Source organism: Takifugu flavidus, chromosome 2 (assembly GCF_003711565.1).
Source record: "Takifugu flavidus isolate HTHZ2018 chromosome 2, ASM371156v2, whole genome shotgun sequence".
In the NCBI taxonomy this organism is placed as follows: domain Eukaryota; kingdom Metazoa; phylum Chordata; class Actinopteri; order Tetraodontiformes; family Tetraodontidae; genus Takifugu; species Takifugu flavidus.
The window spans coordinates 19,464,525-19,488,213 of record NC_079521.1 but is presented as its reverse complement, the minus strand read 5'-3'; the positions used below and the strand labels follow the sequence as shown (position 1 = coordinate 19,488,213).

The 23,689-nt window shown below is 47.0% G+C and overlaps 2 protein-coding genes across 8 annotated transcripts in view; one reads left to right on the top strand and one right to left on the bottom strand.

Annotated features, from left to right (window-relative positions):
* LOC130521650 (CUB and sushi domain-containing protein 1-like) overlaps positions 1 to 23,689 on the top strand; it is a 326,982-nt gene that overhangs the window by 92,440 nt on the left and 210,853 nt on the right. For all 6 annotated transcript variants that reach the window (XR_008949399.1, XM_057025371.1, XM_057025372.1 and 3 more), the window contains one exon: positions 16,561 to 16,777. Coding sequence is in view for 5 of the 6 variants with exons in the window: in XM_057025368.1 (XP_056881348.1) it covers positions 16,561 to 16,777 (217 nt within the window). In the remaining variant the exon portion in view is untranslated. The remainder of the gene's footprint in view (positions 1 to 16,560; positions 16,778 to 23,689) is intronic.
* Positions 1 to 23,689, bottom strand: part of LOC130521653 (NLR family CARD domain-containing protein 3-like) — a 195,463-nt gene that overhangs the window by 132,958 nt on the left and 38,816 nt on the right. The gene's annotated exons all lie outside the window — the stretch shown is intronic.

The following is a 23,689-nucleotide window of genomic DNA, read 5'->3' as shown; positions in this document are numbered from 1 at the left end:
AATGATATTACAAAAAAAATTGCTCATTTTTATACTCTTTAGCAGAAATATATAGTTGGCTAACTAGGTAATTAGCTGGATGTTCTGTGGTAGGGCACTCGATGGTTACCTGTGTTTTAGAAGAGACTAGTCCACTTGTACGTAAATAAAATGGCAAATCTCACAGTGATGATGGACGATTGGCTAAGATTTCTTCTTATCTTGAATGGGATACTTTGGTAGCTAAACCTGCATTTTTATTGGCATAGAAAAAACAGACAGAAAGGAACAGCACAGCTTCCTGCCCCGCCAAAAATCAATTATTTACGTGACTCAACTGGGGTGGAGATGTATGGAGAGATGTAGCGAGAATGCAGAAATGTGAAATACACAATCCATCTAGCTAACAACTACAATTCCCAGGATGCACAATGTTGCATACTGCTTAAAGATAGTGAGCACTACATCAGGTCCTATGTTCCCCCAATGCCATTGTTTTACACCTAACTTGTAATATTGAAAATAGGCGTGATTTTGTGTAACTTTTGCACTCGCTTCACTTCACAAACAACCTTCAATATATTCTCCCAGCATCAAAGCCGATATGTCAAATCAAACTAGCAACAACTCTGTCGGTGAGCCCGGGATCGCAGCTTTCAGGTTGCGTTTGCTTTAACTCGCCTCCTGGTAGATAATAAAAAAAAAAAAAAAAAATCTATTCCCTTCACTTTTCGACTTGTCACTTCACACTAGCAACAAAAGTTCCTGGAGTCAATTTGGGATTTTAATGGGTCGCCCTCCTGACAGGCTGCATAGTAAATCTGCTGTTGGAGGCCAGTGAAAACGGTTGGGTCCATCTATGATTTAACACATCCTCAGTGCCCCCCCACCACAGACAGATGTGTAGCACACCGCTTACACCTCCCACGGCTGCCAGCTTTCACTGAAACTGGAACTGACTTGCCCATACATTCTCAGCTGCCACCGTGGCCACGAAACAATCCTGTCCCCAGTTTATAATTTAAGAGGGCCTGTGGTCCAAACTGCGTGCAGCTCTAAATGAATAATAGGTTGACAGAATCAAAAACAAGCCCGAGCTGTCAACAAGACGTCAAACTGAATAAAACAAACACATGCGGAGGCTCCTTCTCTCCTTTCTTTCCTTTATGGTCTCATTGATAGTGACTCCTGCTCGCCGGTGCCGCCTGCTAATGTGTCCCCTGAAACGCGCACACACACAAGCGCTGTGATCATAGACATGTACATTTCTGTTTTCCTCCACGATGCGCCGCTTGGACAATGACGCTTGTTGGGGAAACAAGCACGCTGACGTGTCGAATAAGCATTTATTAGCAGAAACGATGTTCATTTCGTGTGCCCAAGTCTGGATCTCTGGGAGCCCGATGGCTGACCTGTGAGGCGGAAAGGTCACTAATTGGCTGCCATCCCATCAGGCTGACTGACTGGCTCACTGCTTGATTTTCTCCAAGGTCGTTTGACTAACTGACCAGATAAAAGGTTGGCAGCCTTAGCGACGGGTGACTGATTGGCCAGGCTAGTTGATGGAAGCTTACTGGATGATTGGCCAGCTGCATATCTGAGAATAACGCAGGCCAATAGCGCAGCAGGTCCTGGGGGGCATCGTCAACGCAGATACCCCCCAGCGCGTTCCTTTAGAGGGGAGACCTGAGTGCTCCGAGCCACCATGAGAGGAGGCGCAGAGATAAACTGGGGCTTGGAGCTGCCCCCCCACCCATGTGCTGCTTCATGCCCTGCAGTACGGTGGATTAAGAAAAGTTTGGTTTGCCACCAGATTACAGGATCAAGTTGGATTAACTTAACGATAGCTGCACATCCTTAAACAAGCAGCCAATAATGCAAGAATTCCTGTGTTTTGGTGGGGGTCACTGGGGTTTGCTGTTAGGATCTTCTACTAGATCATTAATTAGGGTTCATGTCTCATTAATAAGGAGAGCGGATTTCACCTGCTTTATTTTCTGTTGATAATTGTTTGGCTTCAAGCATCGACTATATAAAAATGCTCTTTGTACATCAGGAAAGCTCGACAGTGTCAGACAGTATTGATAATCTGGGTCAACTGTAAACTTTTTAAGATCTGCCGTGCTCCCCCATTGTATCTCTAGCCCTCTTGAACCTTTCAGTTATTAATGAGAATTCAATGAGTTCATTACTCATCTATGATCATTTTTTCATTTCTCTAAGTACCAATCACTTTTGCCGCCATGTTTTGCTCCTCTCCCTCCTTCACTGTCAATAAAGCTTGGAAAAAGGTGCATTCACCTCGTGCCAGCGTGCTTCTATTTAACTATTCATGTTTTCATTTATCATTCTGGTTGGTGGTTTATGGTTCGGGAGGCAGCGTCGATGATCTACGCCACAGGAGGCACAGACGGAACTGTCACACTCGAGGGAACTCTGGTCGGTCTGAATGCCGACATAGGAATTTCTGACGCGGGGCCAGAGTCCCCAGCGCCCCCCAGGGAATGTCCTGAAGCCTTATAGAGATGGACATGAACTGCAATTGTTAGTAGATAAATTAAGAATCAAATGGACCCCCCCCCCACCACCACCAAAAAAAGAAATTCCAATTCATCACTGGGTCAGGGACAAGTTTAGCCTAGCGTAGCTTAAAGTTTAAATGTTTCAGTGCAAAACAACAAAAGAAAAAGTGTCCTCCTGGTTTCAGTATGAGTTCTGTGACTGAGTGACAGATCAGCGCTCCATCATCATGAACAGGGCTGCATTTGTGCTGACTCCATGGGACGTCGCTCCTCTTTTAACACAAGCGTGACCAGAAACTTCCAGGCTGCTCTTTTGTTGAGTCCATTGATCAGCTAAAAATATCTAATTCATGGTTTTTGGCCACTTCACCTGCCAGCAGTGATGTCACCCGTCCCTCACGCGTATGTCGTGTACATTGATGCATTTTAATCGACAGCCTAAACTATGTCAACTGCTGCTTTACATACAAATAAGCCAGTGGCTGTTCCAAGCCCCAGTTTTTCAACACTTGCGCAGCCACAGGCCAAAAATGGAACTGTGGGTCAGAAGAAGCTGTTGCTACAAAAGGCGGCTTCATTTTGTCCGCTGGTGGTTGTTTTCCGGTTGTGTTTCTGAGACTTGTGCGTTTCTGGGCCATCCTGGGAATGTGTGTGGCTGTGTCGATGAAAAAGGGACGGAGGGTGGTCGGGGTCAGACCCTCCAGGGACGGAGGGTGGTCGGGGTGTCACGCCCGTCGAGCATCAGACCCCCCAGAGACGGAGGGTGGTCAGGGTGTCACGCCCATCGAGCATCAGACCCCCCAGAGACGGAGGGTGGTCAGGGTGTCACGCCCGTCGAGCATCAGACCCCCCAGAGACGGAGGGTGGTCAGGGTGTCACGCCCATCGAGCATCAGACCCCCCAGAGACGGAGGGTGGTCAGGGTGTCACGCCCATCGAGCATCAGACCCCCAGGGACGGAGGGTGGTCAGGGTGTCACACCCATCGAGCATCAGACCCCCCAGAGACGGAGGGTGGTCGGGGTGTCACGCCCGTCGAGCATCAGACCCCCCAGAGACGGAGAGTGGTCGAGGTGTCACGCCCATCGAGCATCAGACCCCCGGGGACGGAGGGTGGTCAGGGTGTCACGCCCATCGAGCATCAGCCCCCCGGGGACGGAGGGTGGTCGGGGTGTCACGCCCATCGAGCATCAGACCCCTGGGGACGGAGGGTGGTCAGGGTGTCACGCCCGTCGAGCATCAGACCCCCCGGAGACGGAGGGTGGTCGGGGTGTCACGCCCGTCGAGCATCAGACCCCCCGGAGACGGAGGGTGGTCGGGGTGTGACGCCCGTCGAGCATCAGACCCCCGGGGATGGAGGGTGGTCGGGGTCAGACCCTCCAGGGACGGAGGGTGGTCGGGGTGTGACGCCCGTCGAGCATCAGACCCCCGGGGACGGAGGGTGGTCGGGGTGTGACGCCCGTCGAGCATCAGACCCCCGGGGACGGAGGGTGGTCGGGGTCAGACCCCCCGGAGACGGAGGGTGGTCGGGGTGTCACGCCCGTCGAGCATCAGACCCCCCGGAGACGGAGGGAGGTTGGGGTGTCACGCCCGTCGAGCATCAGACCCCCGGGGACGGAGGGTGGTCAGGGTGTCACGCCCATCGAGCATCAGACCCCCCGGAGACGGAGGGTGGTCGGGGTGTCACGCCCGTCGAGCATCAGACCCCCGGGGACTGAAAGGCTGCTCCAAGCTGACCGGACCTCTTTAAACGCTTCTTTCTGACAACTTTCAAATTTGAATCTCTGTAGCATGTTTCAGTATTTCTGGATATTGCAATTCACGGTCTTTGAATAGACATCTAATGTCACACCCATGATGCCCGTGTGTGTGTGTGTGAGTGTGTGTGAGTGTGTGGTGTGTGTGTGTGTGTGTGTGACTGTGTGTGTGTGTGTGTGTGAGTGTGTGTGTGAGTGTGTGTGTGTGAGTGTGTGAGTGTGTGTGTGTGTGAGAGTGTGCGTGTGCGTGCGTGTGTGTGTGTGTGTGTGTGTGTGCGCGTGTGTAAGAGAGAGAGAGAGATGGGATGAAGCAGGGATAAAGGGAGGAGAGACAATAAATAAGCAATTAAAGTATTTGTCGATCAAGCTGTGAAGAGAGGATTCACACACACACACTCTCACACACACTCACACGCACACACACACACACACACATGCAGTCGGACTATGAGAGATGGATGGTGCAGGTTCCTGGTGATGTCACACCCCGCCGTCGTATAGATCTATAGCTAGGAACACAGAGAGTTGAGGTCACCACCTGGTTTCTGAGGAAAGGTTGTGAGTAATTTGCGTTTGTGTGCATGTGTCCACGCACCAGCCTGCTCCGTGCTGACAATGGCGATTTAAATGAACTCTGCTTGATTATTAACTATCATATTGCATCTGACATTTGTCTGCTTTATCCACATGTTGCATAATATGAACTATGCAAGATGGTAAAATGGGCACATGGAGACTGTTGCTATAGAAACACCAGAATAAAGGAATCCTCCCTGGTAACAACACAAGTTTTCATTCCTTCCTGACAGGAAACTGGGATTTCACTCTCGGTCTTCTCTTTGTTTTGCTCTCTGGAGCCACTTCGGGGGTCCAGACCTCCGAACCTTCACTGCAGACCATTTCTTTCTGCTGAACTCCCGACTGAAGGCAGCGGCCCTCCACCGATGCACCTGCGGTGCCCATGTGAGCGAGGCATAATTACAGGTTTCAATTCAACAGTTGGATCGGCTCCTCTCATTCCATTTAACACTGGAGTGCTTCATCTGCAGCCACACTGACATTTTTAATGGAGTAAAATGAGGCCAGAGCTCTTCTCCGAGCCTGGAAGGTGCAGAGACCGACAGACGAGCTTTGGTCAGCATTCCTTCAGTTTTCAGTGGCTGGAGGTCCGTCGGCTGCTGTCAATGCTGCCACCAAGTCGTTCTGAAGCTATGGGCAAAAAAATGAGCTGCTAAATCTGCTCTGCACAATTGCAATTTCCATAACCAAGAGAAAACAACTAAATATGAAGCCATCTTAGAAAAGCTGGTTTATGTATCACATCTACAGCTGGAACACTTCTGATCCCGAGCAGACCTGGATGCCAGTGTGTCAGTTCTAGCTTTTGTCTGAGCACAGTTTGGTTTGCTCTTAATTTCTCAAACCCTCTTTCCACCTCTCTTCATTTTCACAGGATCTAATTACAGATGATCCTGATACAGCAGAAGCTCGAGTGCCACAAGTCCCTTTATGGAAATGACCCAGTTTAATTACACTTTGGACAGCCAACATTTTGTGAGGCTGTTAAACTTCTAAACAGCATTTATACGACTAATTTCCTAATAAAAAAAAAAAAAAAAAATATATATATATATATATATATATATATACAGTATATATATAATATAAGTATAGTTTAGTATGCTGAAACCTGCTCCTTCACCTAAATAACACAGGTGATGATGTGAAGCCAAGACCACGGCTCTGCCGGGTGAACCAGCCTTTACTTTTACTGCCACTCTTCCTGTCCTCCTTTTGAGGACGCCTCGGTTCTTCTCCTCCCTCTCAGTTTTGTCATCGTGGCCTCGCTGTTGGGATCCTCTGAGTTCTAAGCCTCCCGCCCCCCCCACGGACCTCCTCTCTTCTCCGAGGGCGTTCATTTCCCTGCTAATCGTGTCCCACCTTGCGGTTGAACCGCTGCTTCTCTTCTCTCATCCTTGGCTTTTCCATCGTGAAATACATCCTCTGTATTTTAGTTGTGTGTGTTGATGCGTGTGTGTGCTCCTTCCTCTGGCAGACATGCACAACCTGCTATCTCATGGGTGACTTCCGAGTCCCTGCAGATGAATAACAAAGCTCGCTGCAGCATAGAATATTATTGCCCCAAGGGCACATGCACATCGAGCTGCAGCTCTCTCATTTGCTCTCTCCCTGTTCGCCGTGTCTTCCTTTCAACCTCTCCGCTTCATTGTGTGTCTCTTTGTTAAATGTAACTGAATGAAACGTTGCAGGCGATACCAGCAAATGTCTTTCTGAGAGCCTTATATCTGGCTGCCCCCCCCCACCGGTGTGTGTACAGCGCACATGTTTTCTGACCACACACCGTGACAAATGGACAGTCATAACACAAATTGCCTGGCAGGACGGATGCGTCTGTCTGGATCTCCTTCCTATATGCAGGAGACATAAAGTGGCGTCCACAGGTGACGACGACAGCGCAGAATTAGACACAGAAACGCGGGAGGAGGCCTGACAGCAGATTTGTGTGGAGACGTGCTGCTTCCAACTGTAAAATACTGAGCCGCTGCAGGTGGAACTAATTGGGTAAATACCGGAACTGACAGGAACAAATTAATTCTACTGGTAAGGAAGCTGAATTATTTAGAACTGAATTAACTTCAAACCGTCCCTGGTCATCACTTTAAAAACGACATGTTGTGGATTCAGACTGCAGCAGAGGCCAGAAAAGACCCATCGATTCTGCGTGGCTCCTGTATATATAATGTGTATATACTGTATATATACAGTATATACACATTATATACACATATATACACATTATATATACAGTATATACACATTATATATACAGTGTATATACAGTATATACACATTATATATACAGTATATATACAGTATATACACATTATATATACAGTATATACACATTATATACACATATATACAGTATATACACATTATATACACATTATATACACATTATATATACAGTATATACACATTATATATACACATTATATACACATTATACTGTATATACAGTATATATACAGTATATACACATTACATATACAGTACATACACAGTATATCTGCAGGTCGCTGCTGGCCATGACCTCTGCTGATTTACAGAATCCATTAAAGCTCCACATTTTGGAGTGTAGAATGTTTGTGCGATGGCTCCCTGACAATGCTTCCCTGCTGCTGTCAGATTATTAGCTGTGTGTCTCCGGTCCGCCTGTTGCTGGCAGGCTGCAACATATCAGCTAAACTATGTCAGGATGGATTAAGGTATCTTTAAAGATTAGAGCTGTTAACTGAGAGGGATTACAGAGGTGAAAGAGCAGCGGCTCGGTGACGTTTCTATTAGGAGAGAGAACCAAAATGGAGCCGTTGTTTTACTTTCCTTCTTTTTTTACAGTAAAATCACGATAATTTTCATAGGCAACGACCAACTGATTTTTACCACTGGGGGAAAAAAAACCAAAAACACGAAGATAAAGAATATTCACTCATAAATAAAAGAACATAATACAAAGGATTTTTGAGAACTCTGTGTGTGTTTTGCCTGCGATCACAGTTTATGGTACAGCTCAGCAAAATAACCTGGAAATGCATTGGAGGCCGTGCGTGTACACGTGCACACAAAAACACAAAACCACTTATAAGTTAGGACTGCTTACTGCTGCGCTCTCGCAGGGCCCATTTTAGCTTTACTGCAGTCTTAACACGGGTTTAGCAGATTGCTGAGTTCATGGATTCGGTATCAGCCTTGAGTCACCAAAGGCCTCCGCTCCTCTTTTTTTACGTCTGTATCAGATTCCAAAGTTTTCATTGCGGCGAGCTGCCCAGACAGAACACACAGACAGTTTCAGCCCTTTTTTTTGAAGGCTAGAGCACGAGATGATGCAGTACCAGCTTGAGTCACAGGGGCAGTGTTGCTCACAGTTACAATCGTGACACGAGACGCACTTTTTGTGTTGTGAGTGAAAAAAAAAAAAGTCCATCAATATGATGATGTTGAAGTTGGGCTTAACAGCTAAACATCAATAAAGTGTATAAATATTAGCTTATGTGTATTTGTGCATATAAAGTGGGAGGAAATGACTTGGAGTCACTCTTCATATGAGGTTTTTTGGTTCTGGTGCAGCATCAGGCTGGACTGCGTGCACACTGACGGTGCTAACCCATTTTGTGTGTTTCCAGAATGATCCTAGCGGCTAGCATTGCGATCACTCTTGCAGTTATGAACCTGCAGGTAGTTGCTGACTCACTCTGCAGCAACACCTTGTCAGTACTGTTGTTTTAGCCCAGAAACTCTATGGTTTCCCCTCACCGTTCTCACTCTAGCGTCTGTGCTCTACCCTTCCATTAATGGCAGAGTTGGCAGCTGCAGATTCTACTGATCAAAAGCTGCGTTAGATGTGGATACTCAACTGTTTGAGACCCAGTTTAATAGACCGGACTTTATTGACTCGACATTCAGCAGCAAATGTACGATTATCTGAGCAATTTAGAATCTGCAGTGAACCCAGTGCTCATGTCTTTGGAGTGCTGGAGGAAACCTGCAACTCCAGGCTCCAAACTGGAATCCAACCTGCTTGCGATGAGGCAGCTATGCTAACCACTGCACCGAGGTTAGCATGTCTCCGGAGCTCGATATTCCTTTTTTCAGCTGCTTATTAGGTGCATGAATGTGCGCACGTATTTCACAGATTGGTCTTTCATGTGACATAAAGAAATTTGATGTTACCATTCCTAAATGACTCCGGAATCCAAAATAAGCTCAAAATAAGAAATGGAAAGTGAATCTCTGGCTCAGAGAGGAGCCATCAGGCCAAGATCTGAGCAAGAAATAATTCATATTTGGATCTATTTCCAGATAACAATTATTCCAACACAAACCAGCTGTGAAACTCACTCACTCACACACACAACACACACACTCACACACACACACACAATCACACACTCACACACACACTCACACACACACACACACACTCACACACACACTGACACACACACACAATCACACACTCACACACACACACACACTCACACACACACTGACACACACACACAATCACACACACTCACACACACACTGACACACGCACACACACACACACTCCTATCCTGCCTACCTATCCTTTAGCTCCAGAAAGCGAGCCCTACTCTGTCAGAGTTAGCGTGCACGTTGCCTTGATTCTCCTTGTGTGTCTGACCGTGTTTGTTAGTGTGTTCCTCACGTGTGCAGAGATGTGGGATGACACGTATCTCTGCTCCAGACCTTATGGTTTCCATGGTGACTGAGGGCTGGGCAGTCTTCTCTCTGTGCATCTCTGTTGATGTTTATTAGTTTTTTAATTCTTGAAAAGTGTAACTTTAATAAATCAGCACAGAAACAGTGCGGTTGTTCATCCAAACTGCCAACGTTGCCCTTATTTTGTGGCTTTATGCAGCCGCTGCTAAAACAAGCAACAGAAAACAGAGATTTTAAAGGTTCCAAAACCCGAATGGAGCAGAGACGCAACTGCTGCGACGCTCGTGCACGTGTGATGAGCACGTTCTCTCTCTTTGGTTGGCACGGAATGCATGTATGCCTCTCTCTCTCTCTCTCTCTCTCTCTCTCTCTCTCTCTCCTCTCTCTCTCTCTCTCTCTATATATATATATATATATATAAAAATCTCTTCGTCGCCCTCCTGGATGGTGCCTTCTTCCTTCAGACTCGGGTCCTCTACCAGAGGCCTGGGGGTCTGAGGGTTCTGCGCAGGATCTTAGCTGTTCCTAGGACTGCACTCTTCTGGACAGAGATCTCTGATGTGGTTCCTAGTATCTGTTGGAGCATCTACTCAGCTTGGGTGTTACTGCCCCTAGTGTCCCAATCACCAATGGGACCACTGTTGCCTTCATGCCCCACATTCTGTCCATCTCCTCCTTCAGCCCTTGGTACTTCTCCAGCTTCTCCTGTTCCTTCTTCCTGATGTTGCTACATCCATCACCACCACTGTCTTCTGGTGTTTATCCACCACCACTATGTCAGGCTGGTTGGCCACCACCATCTTGTCAGTCTGGATCTGGAAGTCCCACAGGATCTTGGCCTGCTTGTTCTCCACCACTTTCGGGGGGTTAGGGTCTCCCACCTGGTCCCTGGGACCTCCAGCCCATACTCAGATGTTCCTGTCCACTATGCCAGCCACCTGGTTATGCCGTTCCATGTGTGCCCTGCCTGCCAGCATCTTGCACCCTGCTGTGATGTGCTAGACTGTCTCAGGGGTGTCTCCACACAGCCTGCACCTGGGGTCTGGTCTGGTCTAGTCTGGTAGACCCTGGCCTGGTCTGGTCTAGTCTGGTAGACCCTGGTCTGGTCTGGTCTGGTCTGGTCTGGTCTGGTATGGTAGACCCTGGTCTGGTCTGGTCTAGTCTGGTAGACCCTGGCCTGGTCTGGTCTAGTCTGGTAGACCCTGGTCTGGTCTGGTCTGGTCTGGTATGGTAGACCCTGGTCTGGTCTGGTCTAGTCTGGTAGACCCTGGCCTGGTCTGGTCTAGTCTTGTAGACCCTGGTCTGGTCTGGTCTGGTATGGTAGAACCTGGTCTGGTCTGGTCTAGTCTGGTAGACCCTGGTCTGGTCTGGCCTGGTCTGGTCTAGTCTGGTAGACCCTGGCCTGGTCTGGTCTAGTCTGGTAGACCCTGGTCTGGTCTGGTCTAGTCTGGTAGACCCTGGTCTGGTCTGGTCTGGTGGACCCTGGTCTGGTCTGGTCTGGTCTGGTGGACCCTGGCCTCTATTGCTCTGGTGCTCAGGGCCAGTTCTTGTGCAGCCATGATTAGTGCCTCTGTGCTCTCTTCCAGCCCGGCCTTTGTCAGCCACTGGTAGGTTTTCTTGATATCAGCCACTTCCTCAATTTGTCGGTGGTCCATTCCATGCAGGGGCTTGTCCTTCCATGATAGCCCCTCAGGTTCCTCCTCCTTGGTGGGCTTTTGTTGCCTGAGGCATTCACTCAGCAGTGGGTCAACGGGGACCATCTTCTTGATGTATTCTTGAAGCCTTGTTGTTTCCTCTTGGACAGTAGTTCAGACACTAACCCTAACCATTACTAGTCCTCGGCCCCTTCCTTTCGCTTCGTGTTCAGCCTCAGGACACTGGACTTAGGGTGAAACCCTCGTGCATGGTGAGGGGCTTCCTGGTCTTGATGTCAGTGGCTTGTATCTCTTCCAGTGGCCAGGGTATTATGGCAGCAGGGTATCTGATTACTGGCAGGGCGTAGGTGTTTAGGGCCTGGATCTTGTGCTTACCATCCAGCTGACCTTTCAGGACCTGTATTAACCTCTGCAGGTATTTGGCTGTGGCTGACCTTCTAGCTGCCTCCTCATGGTTACCATTTGCCTGCAGGATCCCCAGGTATTTGTAACTGTCCTGCACATCTGTGATGTTCCCTTCAGGTAGTTCAACCCCATCAGTTGCGATCACCTTTCCCCTTCTAGATATCATCCGCCCACATTTGTCTAGCCCGAATGACATCCCGATGTCCTTGCTGTAGATCCTAGTGAGGTGGATCAGAGAGTCGATGCTCGTTCTTGGCATACAGCTTGATGTCGTCCATGTAGAGGAGGTGGCTGATGGTTGTTCCACTTTGGAACTGGTACCCAAAGCCACTCTTGGTGATGATCTGGCTGAGGGGGTTTAGGCCTATGCAGAACAGCAGGGGGCGGCAGATCATCTCCTTGATATATGCCACATCTGATGCTCACCTGCGCAATTGGCTTTGAGTTGGCCTTCAGAGTCGTGTTGCACAGCTTCATGGAGTTCTGGATGAACTCTCTTAGGTTCCTGTTGATGTTATACAGCTTTAGGCACTCTAGTATCCATGTTTGCAGCATTGAATCGTAGGCTTTCTTGTAATCAATCCAGGCAGTGCACAGGCTGGTGTGCTGCGTCGTACAGTCCTGGGCGATTGCCCTGTCGACCAGTAGCTGGTGTTGTTCCCTATGCCTTTCTGTGCTCTGCTCATGTATTGATCCATGTGCCTGCTGATCTTAGCCGCTATGATGCCTGATAGGAGCTTCCATGTGGTGCTAAGGCAGTTTATGGGCCGGTAGTTGGACGGTATTGTGCCCTTCTGGGGGTCCTTCATTATGAGGACTGTCCGGCCCTGGGTTAGCCACTCTGGGTGGTTCCCTGATGTTAGCAGCTGGTTCATTTGTGCGGCCAGGCGTTCATGGAGTGCAGTCAGCTTCTTGAGCCAGTAGGCGTGGATCTTATCAGGCCCTGGTGCTGTCCAGCTCTTCATTTTGGACCCTCTTGTTTGGATGTCTGCTAAGGTGATGACTACGGGGTCTTGTTCTGGGAGTTGGCTGTGCTCAGTCTGTAGGTCTTGCAGCCATCGGGCAGTAGTGTTGTGTTGCCTCTTTCTCCCAGATACTCTTCCAGTATTGTTCCGTCTCAGCCCTGGGGGGGTATGTTGTCATCTTGTTGCCCTGCCATTGAGAGTAGACCTTTGCTGGGTTAGTGGAGAACACCTTGTTTACTCTCCTAACCTCTACTTCTCTTGTGTACCTCTTCAGTCAGGTAGCCAGGGCTGTGAGCCTTTGCTCAGCAGTCTCCAGGGCCTCAGTTGTGGACAGGTTGTTGTACTTCTTGGGCCGCTCTGTCCTTGGATTCACGCCTCTACTCAGCTCTGTTAGGAGGCTGACTTCTCTCTCGTGTTGCCATGATTTTTGCCTCTAGCCTTCTCCTCCATGGGGCCATTTGCTCCTTATGGCTATTCATGCTCTTCATCTTATAGCCAAGCATCTCTAGGATTACCGTTGCCGCTGCATACATCAGCTGATTGGTCTCAGTGATGGTAGTGGTAGGGATGGTTGACAGTGCCGTGTTCATGTCCTCCAGTAGAGATTCGTCTGGTACTTTGTGTGTTAGCCTTGGCAGGGAGGTAGTTAGGTTCCCCCAGGACTCCATGATTCTCTCTCTCAGGTCAGCTGCCCTTGTCCCGATTAGGGTTAGGGCTTCCGTCTGTCATTGGGGCTGTGTACCAAATCTCGATATTGGGGGGTGATGATGAAATCACCCCCACACTGACCTGGCGTCCTGGCTCCCCCTTGCCGTAGCATATTTGTACCGTGGGTGAGGCACACCGCCGTGCCTCGTCAATCTCTAGCTGTGATAGCAGCTTCTTATTGCGGATATTCGAACACTGACCTAAGAGCCGCTTCTTAGTCAGTGAGGATGTGGGCTTTCGAAGTACCCATCCCTCCCACATCCTCTGCATGTACCCTCTCTCGCTGGGGTTGCTCCCGTAGTAACACTCCATCAGTACCATGTTCTCTGCCCTGCTCCATGAATGCCTTGTTCCAGTAGCCAATTTGACAGCCCTGGTTCCCTGACCCCTGACGCGGACCTTGTTGACCCGGGCGACGTCCGAGCCGGTATGACTCTATCAGTTAATGTTCCGCTCATACCGAGGTGTAGGCATATATGCGTAAGGAGCCTTGCCTAAGGGCTCGCCTGGATTCGAACCGACAACCTATATATATATTTTTTTTTTTTTCCCCCCGCAGAGACCAGCTTTTATCCCCACTGAGCATCAGCTAAATGGCCCCTGATGCCTGATATTAACTGCAGCACCATTTGTGTAAATTGTCTGACAGTGAGCACGAGGAATGGCGAGGAAGACGGATAGAGAGGTATTTGTTCTTCATGGGATAAATATAGGAAATGAGTGGGTGGAATAAAAACAAACCGCCACTGTAGCTGCATAAGAGAGAAAACAGGCAGAGATCTAATGACACTGTGAGAAAATAAAAAGTGACGCGGTGATAATGGCAGCACTGAAGAGCGGACGAGACGGAAAGGCTGTGAGAAGGAGGAGACGCAGTCATTCCTAAGGAACTCTGGAAGAGGGATGAAGAGAACACATGTATTCCTAACGTTAAAACAGGCCACTTTACCAGCGTCCTGCGTATTTTGCTCGTCACTGTAGCACACACAATAACACACACATCAAACACACCTTTTCTCCAACAGCCATCTCATCAATAGATCCACAGTAACTTGGAGACCTGGGTTTGATTTGTGGCCCACTGGAAAAAGAGCAGGGAGACTTTTGATTTATGAGTCTGGGACTTTGCTACCTCTGGCTCTCTGCTGCTTTAAAGCACCTAAAATTACAACAGTTGTGGCTGTTGGACAGATTTGTACAACAGAGATATCATTAGCAAACGATAGAAAAACCTGCCTCCCTGCGCTGGTTAGGGTTAGGGTTAGGGTTAGGGTTAGGGTTAACCCTAGCCTGATGAGTGGAAACACCTCATGTGAATGCTGGCATGAAGTGTCGATAATATCATTATGCAAATCTCTGTGATGTAATTAAAAGAAAATACAATTACAGTCTAAACACGTATTTCCAGATGCTAACATCTGATGGCAGTGGAGGGGATACCATGGAAAGCTTCAAGAACACAACTTTATCATGTTTGTTTACATAAGTTTCAGCTAGTCTTTAAAAGGTTGTTTTAATAGTTTTAGCAATCATTTTGTGAAAAGTGCAGCCATTTTAGAGTAGAGAGGAATCACGGTCAAGGGTACACAGCTACGGTGGGTTAGGGTTAGTTGTTATTTTTGTTAACGTGTTGTTATTTTTTGTGTAATTGTTGCTACTGCCAGCAGAGGGAGACAGAAACGCAACACAGTCACAGTCAGGCCGTAGGGAAATTTCATCTGCATTTGGTTCATAAAATGCTGATGTGTGTAGTCACATTTTATGTTCGTTGTCTTGCCCACAATAATGGGCCATATTGTTATAGTTTTGGCCCAACAGCATCATCCTTGAAAGTTCCTTTTTCTCCCAGTATGTCCCCAGTGTGGTATCTGATATAACGCAAGTATCTGCCCCCTTCTGCCCCCCATCTGCTCTACTGGGACACACAAGGGTCTGACCAGACACAGAGACGTCTGAGGGGGAGAGGAGAATTAGGTTGGAAAGACAATTGAGAACAATCTGAAATTAAGCTGGACACACCAGATGGTTTGGTGTGTGTGTGTGTGTGTGTGTGTGTGTGTGTGTGTGTGTGTGTGTGTGTGTATACTGTAGCCATTTACGTATAGTTTTACAGTTAGTGCTACTTTGTAGAAGGTCTGGCGTGTGCAGAGTTCTGAGAGTTCTGCTGCCATTCTGATGGTAAAATACATTAAACCACACCTAACCCTAACCCTAATACACCTAACCCTAACCTAACCCTAACCTAACCCTAACCCTAATACACCTAACCCTACCCCTAACCCTAACCCTAACCCTAATACACCTAACCCTAACCCTAACCTAACCCTGACCCCTAACCCTAACCCTAATACACCTAACCCTAACCCTAATACAACTAACCCTAACCCTAACCCTAACCCTATCCCTAATACACCTAACCCTAACCCTAACCCTAATGTTAACCCTAACCCTAACCCTAACAGAGGCAGGCTGCTGGTTACAAGTGTAAAGCAGTTTGAGAGGCAGTTGTGAAAGCATCCTGTTAATAGAATAGTGACGTTGACCACGTGTGAGCGGTCACTGGTGTGAGGACCATGCAGTGTTGTGGGGGCAGGTGAAGGCCTGGAGCAGCCATGATGGGGTTGTCTTTGAAAGGCAATTGCATCTGAATGTGGAAACTGTTGAAACAAATGTTGTGTTCTGTGACCGCTTAAGTGTGCATGAGTGCACGTGTCCTGGGAGATTATTTCTGCTCTGAGATCAGACTGGAGTATTCACAATGTCAGGGTTAAATGGGTTAGAGTCTTGGAATCTAAATATACAAAGCCAATGTGCCATTTGCATGAAAGCTGCTGGAATAATGTATGTAGCAGCGCGGCACGCTGCCAGGCAGATGTTGCATTAGGCTGCAGATGCATGTCAGGATAAGGTCTCGTTACGTTGGGTGCACTCGGCCCCAAAATCCAGTGTCAGTGGAATCAGCTTCGATCAGTGTTTAATTCACAAAGATTAAATCAATATTTGTCAAGATTCTGGAGGACGGGACTGAAACTAAAAGTCAGGTGAAGTTAAATCCCGGCTCTATTTTAAGTCCTTCGCCCAATTGGACGAGTGTTAAAAGGCCACAGGCGGAAAAGTGACAGTGTTAAAAGGGACAGATGTGAGGCAGAAATGGAACGAAGATTCTCCATCTGAAGAAAGCAGAATTAAATGCAGAATGCCAGCCTGTACTCTTGAACCTCTAATCTTGTTATGAAATGGCTGCTAAACTTCTGGAATCTTTGTGGTTGAGACTTAAACGCTCTTTTTCCTCTCTTTCTCTTTCAGCTGAATCTTGTGGCGGTGTGGTCCAAGGACTGAACGGCACCATAGAGTCACCTGGGTTCCCCCACGGCTATCCCAACTACGCCAACTGTACCTGGCTGATAATAACAGGGGAGAGGAACCGGATCCAGCTCACCTTCGTCACACTGGCGCTGGAGGAAGACTTTGATATTGTATCGGTTTATGATGGTCAGCCATCGCCTGGCAACTTAAAAATGAGGTCAGACGCCCATCTGTCCTTTGCACCTTTCTGATGTGCTCTTCTTCTCTCACACATCACAAAAAGAATTAGACACTTGAACAGCAGCTTTTTTACTTAAATACTTTATTTATCCTGAATTGGAAGTGACAGCAAGTCAAGAAGAAGTGAGCGTCAGCTTTAATTTGATTGGATTATTGTCAGACTGGCTGAATAGTTTAAGAAAAGGACATTATTCCTGCACAGCGTGGACTTTACATTCTGGTTTAGACTTGAAAATAAGCAGTCTTAAAGTCATAGTGTGGCCAGGAACTCTTGTGGCACATTTTTTATAGAAAAGTTTAGTGTCACTAAAAGAGTACTGCAACAGTCGCCTTTTGTCGGAACTCTTAATTTTAATGAGCGATAAGGAAAAGAAATTCTCTACATAATTATCAGTCTCAGGTGGAGTACACTATTTATTTTTAGCACATTGTTGCATTTGCATATATTTACTGGGAGGTCAAATAGTGGAGTAACTTTAAAACATCATGAAGGGCTTCCAGAGGACAGCAGCTGGAGGAGGAAGCACAGACGTGACTTAAGGAACCAGTGGAGTTGCTGATTACAGGATTATCGCTCTGGCTGCTTGTTAAATATTAGTTATCACCACAGGGTGGACCTGGGGCTTCAATGACTATGTTTCCATAAAGATAAAACATACCGCCACTATTAGCGTTAAATACCTGTAGTTGGAGGAGGTCGTCATCGGAACGTCAGCGGTGGGAAAACACGCCAGATCTTCCATCGTTGTTGGATGCTGGCATGATGATCCGGTTTCCTCTGTGAGGGGAGACGATCGCCACGGACAGTGAGGTGCCTGCAGGAGGACCTCCAAACCAAAACTCTGGACATAAAGCAAATGTCCCGTGGGTTTTAGCCTCTGCCGTCCCAAGGAGTGCAAGAGCCCAGCGTGATTGGCCCGGCAGTGCTGCGGGAGAAAAGAAGAAAAGAATGCCGTTTTTACTAGGGCAGAAAAGATTGATTTTGTCAGACTGTGATGGTAAATCAATAACAACACCTCGTTGGAGCGAACTTGAGTTTCATACATTAGCCAGGGTTTCACTAATGATTCATCTCCTAATGACTTGGTCACTTTTCCCCCACAAAAATCAATTAAAGAACATCTGGAATCTGCGACTGGGATGAATCCCACTAACTTATGAATTGTTGGTTTTGACAAATGGTTCAGCATCAAGTTGGTTTTGCTTCTGATGCTGCAGAAGATGAAACTCTGACCAACTTTGGGGAGAAAGTTTAAAGTCCTTCATAGACCAAACATATCAACAGGGCTGAGGTTCATCATGAAAACTCAGAGCACCTTTAAAATCATGTCAGACACTAACACTAACATATAGCCTCTGTCAAAAGGTCAAATGTCACTATTTCTAGATCATATGACTATTATCAATAGAACTGGGATGGAGGTGAATGAAGTGGCAGTCACATTGCTGCCTGCTTCACTATTGTTGCAGCAAAGGACAGACAAAACAGCATCTGGCTGGCAGACAGAAGGAGCTTATTCATCACCCCCGCTCGCTGTGTAGGAGGAATATGCTGTGAATGCACCAAGTGCTGTTTGAAGTTGCTGGAACAGTTGGTGTAACAAGGAATTTTCCCTTGAAAACATCATTTTGCAGTGTTGTTTGGCAGTGTTTGAGTGGAACACTTCACTTGACTGGTTTTAGGAGAACCGTGTAGACTGCAGATCGTCCTTTGAGGTGGGCTTTTGCAGAGGCGTACCACTTCATTTGGTTATTTTCTGATTCTCCAGCTGTTTCTTTCTGTGAATCAAGGCTGAATTCCACATTAGTATTCATTAAACCGTCAACAAGTCTCAATCCTAGTGAGACGTCTTGTAGATAATAAGCTGTCCACATGCTAAGCACAGGCTGGTGCGCCATCATATCGCACAAGTCAAGAATTCACGTGACACAAAGACAAACTTTGTTGCATATTGTGATTTCCGATGAAGCTCCCATATCTAGCTGTGCTTTAAGAAAGCCCATTGAAAAGAGCCCGTGCACGCTGGAACTGTGACTGTGGGAGAAACCTATTCCAGATCAGGTGAGGCAGCCAGAACGTGCACAGCTCAGCAGAGTCGTCGCTGCTAATTAGATAACTACTAGTTTGTTGGTTTAATAAAATTATATTCAGTAGCCCCGAGGTTGTTTTGTACCCACGTTATGTTCAATATATAAGGACTGCTTCAGCTACTGTTGGCCCTCCGCTGTTAAAGGTCAGAACAAGTGGTGAGCAGTGTTTGCTTTCCTGGCTCCTGACCCGTGCACTGGCACGCAATTCACTCCCAAAGTCACTGGGATCAAGTGACTAATCCGTGGGCTCGTCGTCCTCTTAACTCTGCTCCTCTGTGGATGTTGCTTCTGCCCTCTTTCACCATTAGTGCACACGTTGCCGCGGCGCTGGGATCAGCCTGGGGCCAGCCTTCCTTCCTCAGGCTCTCCATCGTGTTTCTGACTGCTTGGCTAAAGCTTCACTTCAGTCAGCAGCTGTGAAATCACAGCCCGTGCCACGCCTGTGCTTATTAAAATATTCACTATTTTTCAGTGAAGTCCTCCTGCTGCTGCCTGTGCGAACCCTGCGAGGGCAGCGGTGAGCCTGCCCACCTTAAACCATCTCCTCCTCTCAGCTTGTGTCTGAATGCTGCCAGACTGCCTGATATGAGCCCATCAGGCTGCCCACAGGAAGGGTGGGATGGAAGACGGAGGCCATCTTTGTTCACAAAGAGGTGCACAGAGGGGGCTGGATTTATGTTTCAGGCCTTTAGCGTGGAGGATGTTGCAATCTCATAAATAGAAGAAGGGCTGACCCGGCATCTGTGGCCCGATCGCATGGGCCCAGCTGTGCGTCAGCAGCATTAGCTCCTCTCCATCCCACTCACTCACTCACTGGAACTGATGTCAACAGTGTGAAAATAACTATTTCTAAAGCTCTCCACTGCATTTTCCATATGGTGTATATGACAGAAACAATTTTTATGGAGCCGAGGCCTTAAGATAAAAATGAAAGCATGTTTTCGCACTCCTTTTTGACCAAACTGTACACTGCAAATTCACTTATTTTGGCGCTGCTATTTTACACCTGCCTGTAGCTGCTGCAGATTTCAGGCTCACATTTACCATCTGAGAGGGATTTACATGTGTAACTAATTATTGTACAGCTTTGGAGCCAGCAAGTTTGTTGGATTGTATCATTTTTATGTGAACGCTGGCTGTTTATTGTCCTTGAACCATTAGAAACGATGGTGCGACACCTTTCCCTTCTATGCCGGTGGAATATGCTGATGAAAAAACGGGTGAGCGTTGTTGCATGTTTAAAGTTTTGCTGTTAGAGGACAAAGGCAGGTTTGGACGTTAGCATTTTAATGTTGGCTGTGGTGGGAGTCACTGTAGCTGGAAATTCTGCTGCCTTATCGTGTGAAGGGCACAAACAGGCTATGTCTAGAATTAAAATGCAAACTTTGACCCTTGCTACTTGTAAATGTGTGATCGTTTTGACCTCTCAGGTGTGCTTCTTGTTGTTTCATAGAGGAGCAGAGCATTGACATTCTAGCGTTAGGCTCTCTGCTGGTCTGGTGTCAGCTAATTGTGCATCCACAACGACTGTTGCACATCAGCCTCTTGCAGAGGTGCTTATAAAGCTGCCCTTGGACCTGCAATTTCAAAGTTATCTGACATATTTTTGATCCCTGCTAGAAGATTTATTACTTACTCTGTGAAGCACTCTGCAACATATTAATTAGTTTCTCACAGGATCACAAAGTTGACATTTTATTTGTTAATAGGTCCACTCTTAACAGACCTGCTACATAAATCACTACATTCTTGGTGTCTGTATTAATGCACTATAAATAAGAAATAAGTCCACAATATTCAATTATTCACTTTAAATGCAAATCTTTGTGCACTAGAGTGCCTTCCCAGTTATGAAAGAGCTTTAGAAAATAAAAGTCTTTCTAAGGTCAAATGTGACCAACCAACCACTTCTTCATTTAAGGAGTTCAGCTATTTATTGTTTTGTATGAAAAAAGTTACCACATGTGAACATTAACAATAAGCTTGAATACACAGTAGTGTTTTACAGTGTATATAATACACTGTAAAAATGCAGGATTGTGTTTTTGCTGGCAGGAGATAATTAAAAATCTTTCTAAACCTTTAAATCACATTTGCTCAGAAGCAATTTAAATATGTTTTTGTAATGACAATAATAGAGAACTAATATTAATTTAAAAGCAAGCAAACAAACAATAGATATATGCATTAAAAATCCCAGCGAATACAGAGTAACAGCCAGACTTTTCTCAGAAAAATAAGCCAACACTACATAACCAGGCAATGGAACTAATCCAGGACTACAGCCAGGGATGGAAGGACAGAAGAGAGCAGAGAAGGTGGGAATACTAAAGGGAGAATATAGAAAGAGACATAGGACCATAGAAACACACATGCACACACAAGATGCTAAAGCTAGTAGAACTAAGTCCTTTTGCGGTCGGTAGTTCTGCCCGTCTGTCCGTCTGTCTGTCTGTCTTATTGTAGTCCTGATAATTCTCTAAGCTGCTTCTGCTTGTCACCAGCACATCAGAAAGTTCAGCACAGCTTTCACAAGATAAGAGTGGGAAGCAGATGGAAACTTGGAAGAATAAGCAAATAACATTGTTCCTGCTGGTCTCCCACTTCCTGAGCATCCATCCGTCAGCCACCATATATTATTTTGTTTATGACTTTGTTTTAGATGAAAACCAAGATTTGTTTTTGATTAGCCAGCTGATGTATCTACTTCGTCTTTTTTCCTAAAAAATGGAATTCGGGGAGTCACAAGCGACTCAACACAAACAATGAAGCAAATGACCTTTTGGCTGGTTGTGACCTTTTACAAAGTCTGGGTGAAGCAGAGAATTCCCCTGGTTAGCAGAGAGATCCTGTTGTGAGGAACAAAGGTGACCAATGCACCTTGGGAACTGGTGTGGGGTTCCTCTGCTGTGAACTGCTGTGTGGGGTTCCTCTGCTGTGAACTGGTGTGGGGTTCCTCTGCTGTGAACTGGTGTGGGGTTCAGCTGCTGTGAACTGGTGTGGGGTTCCTCTGCTGTGAACTGGTGTGGGGTTCCTCTGCTGTGAACTGGTGTGGGGTTCCTCTGCGGTGAACTGGTGTGGGGTTCCTCTGCTGTGAACTGGTGTGGGGTTCCTCTGCTGTGAACTGGTGTGGGGTTCCTCTGCTGTGAACTGGTGTGGGGTTCAGCTGTTGTGAACTGGTGTGGGGTTCAGCTGCTGTGAACTGGTGTGGGGTTCCTCTGCTGTGAACTGGTGTGGGGTTCAGCTGCTGTGAACTGGTGAGGGGTTCCTCTGCTGTGAACTGGTGTGGGGTTCCTCTGCTGTGAACTGGTGTGGGGTTCAGCTGCTGTGAACTGGTGTGGGGTTCAGCTGCTGTGAACTGGTGTGGGGTTCCTCTGCTGTGAACTGGTGTGGGGTTCCTCTGCTGTGAACTGGTGTGGGGTTCAGCTGCTGTGAACTGGTGTGGGGTTCCTCTGCTGTGAACTGGTGTGGGGTTCCTCTGCTGTGAACTGGTGTGGGGTTCCTCTGCTGTGAACTGGTGTGGGGTTCCTCTGCTGTGAACTGGTGTGGGGTTCCTCTGCTGTGAACTGGTGTGGGGTTCCTCTTCATAACCACCCCCTGCTGTGCACGCGGAGTAACGGAGGGTCTTCACGTAGCTTTGGATAATGAAAAGACTTTAGGCCTCACGCACAAACGATGTGCTCTCATATCGATCAATGTTGTAATTCTATTTTTTTAACGTCTCAGATGTAACTCGGCCGAGCAACTTGTGATGATGATGATTTATTTTTAATATCACAACTGCTGTTCAAATGTCCAGTTTTTTGTCCTTTTTGATAGATCGGCTACGATGGGCTGTAAGTGTTTCTGTTGGAGGCTCGGCTAAATCATCACTTCAGTTCAGAGTAACCCTGACGTTTCCACGGCAACAGTCAAACGTTACAGCAACATCAATTTGCAGCTGTCTTATTCGGATCCCTTCGGGTTAGCGCTTGATTTAGATTTGCATATGAAAACATCACACGTCGTATGACGTAATGTGCACGGACATTCAAGCACGAGGCCCCTGGGGGTCTTTTCCAAACTGGTTGACCGACTTCCCAACCGAGGGGTTGGATGCTGACTGGCGTTTGCAGAACATCTAAACTGGTGTTTATCCTGGGAAACCTCCCCTGGTCTTCCTGCCCCATGGGTGTTTGCTGTGTGCTAATATGGAATCTACACCTCCCGAAAACAGAGATAAAACAATTGTTTGTTTCAAACACATCAAGGCGAAATGTCTGGCTGGAGAAACACCGGATTCCTGAATGGATCCTCACCCACTGATACGGGAACGCAGGGAGGAAAGGGCCCGTTTCTTTCAGGCAAAAACCAGTGGTGGTCTCCATTTTCCCAGTTTACCCCATTTTCATCCCCAGAATAAGAGACTTTTGATGTTTCACCCTAATAAAACTTTTAGCTAAGTGGACAAACGAAGTTAGCACTTGATCTAAGATGGTGAGCCTTCACCACGGTCCACTTTAACTCATTCTTTTCACGATCTTGTTTTTCTTCATCTCATTCTTAAATATTATATTTCCAGTGTTGTTGAAGTGATTCTGACAGCAGAGAAACAGCAACAGTCTATTTTTATGCTCTGTAAACTTCTGACTTGCTGAGGTTTTCCCACCTCTTCCTTTGTGAGGAAAAAAAAGGAAAAAGACAGTTGATTTCCATGCTTGTACTCACTCTTCGCTCATTTTCTCTTTCTCCAGCCGTTGTATTCGCGTTCACCCAGACTGGAGATTCATTTTTGTATGGTAGAAGCAGAACATGCACA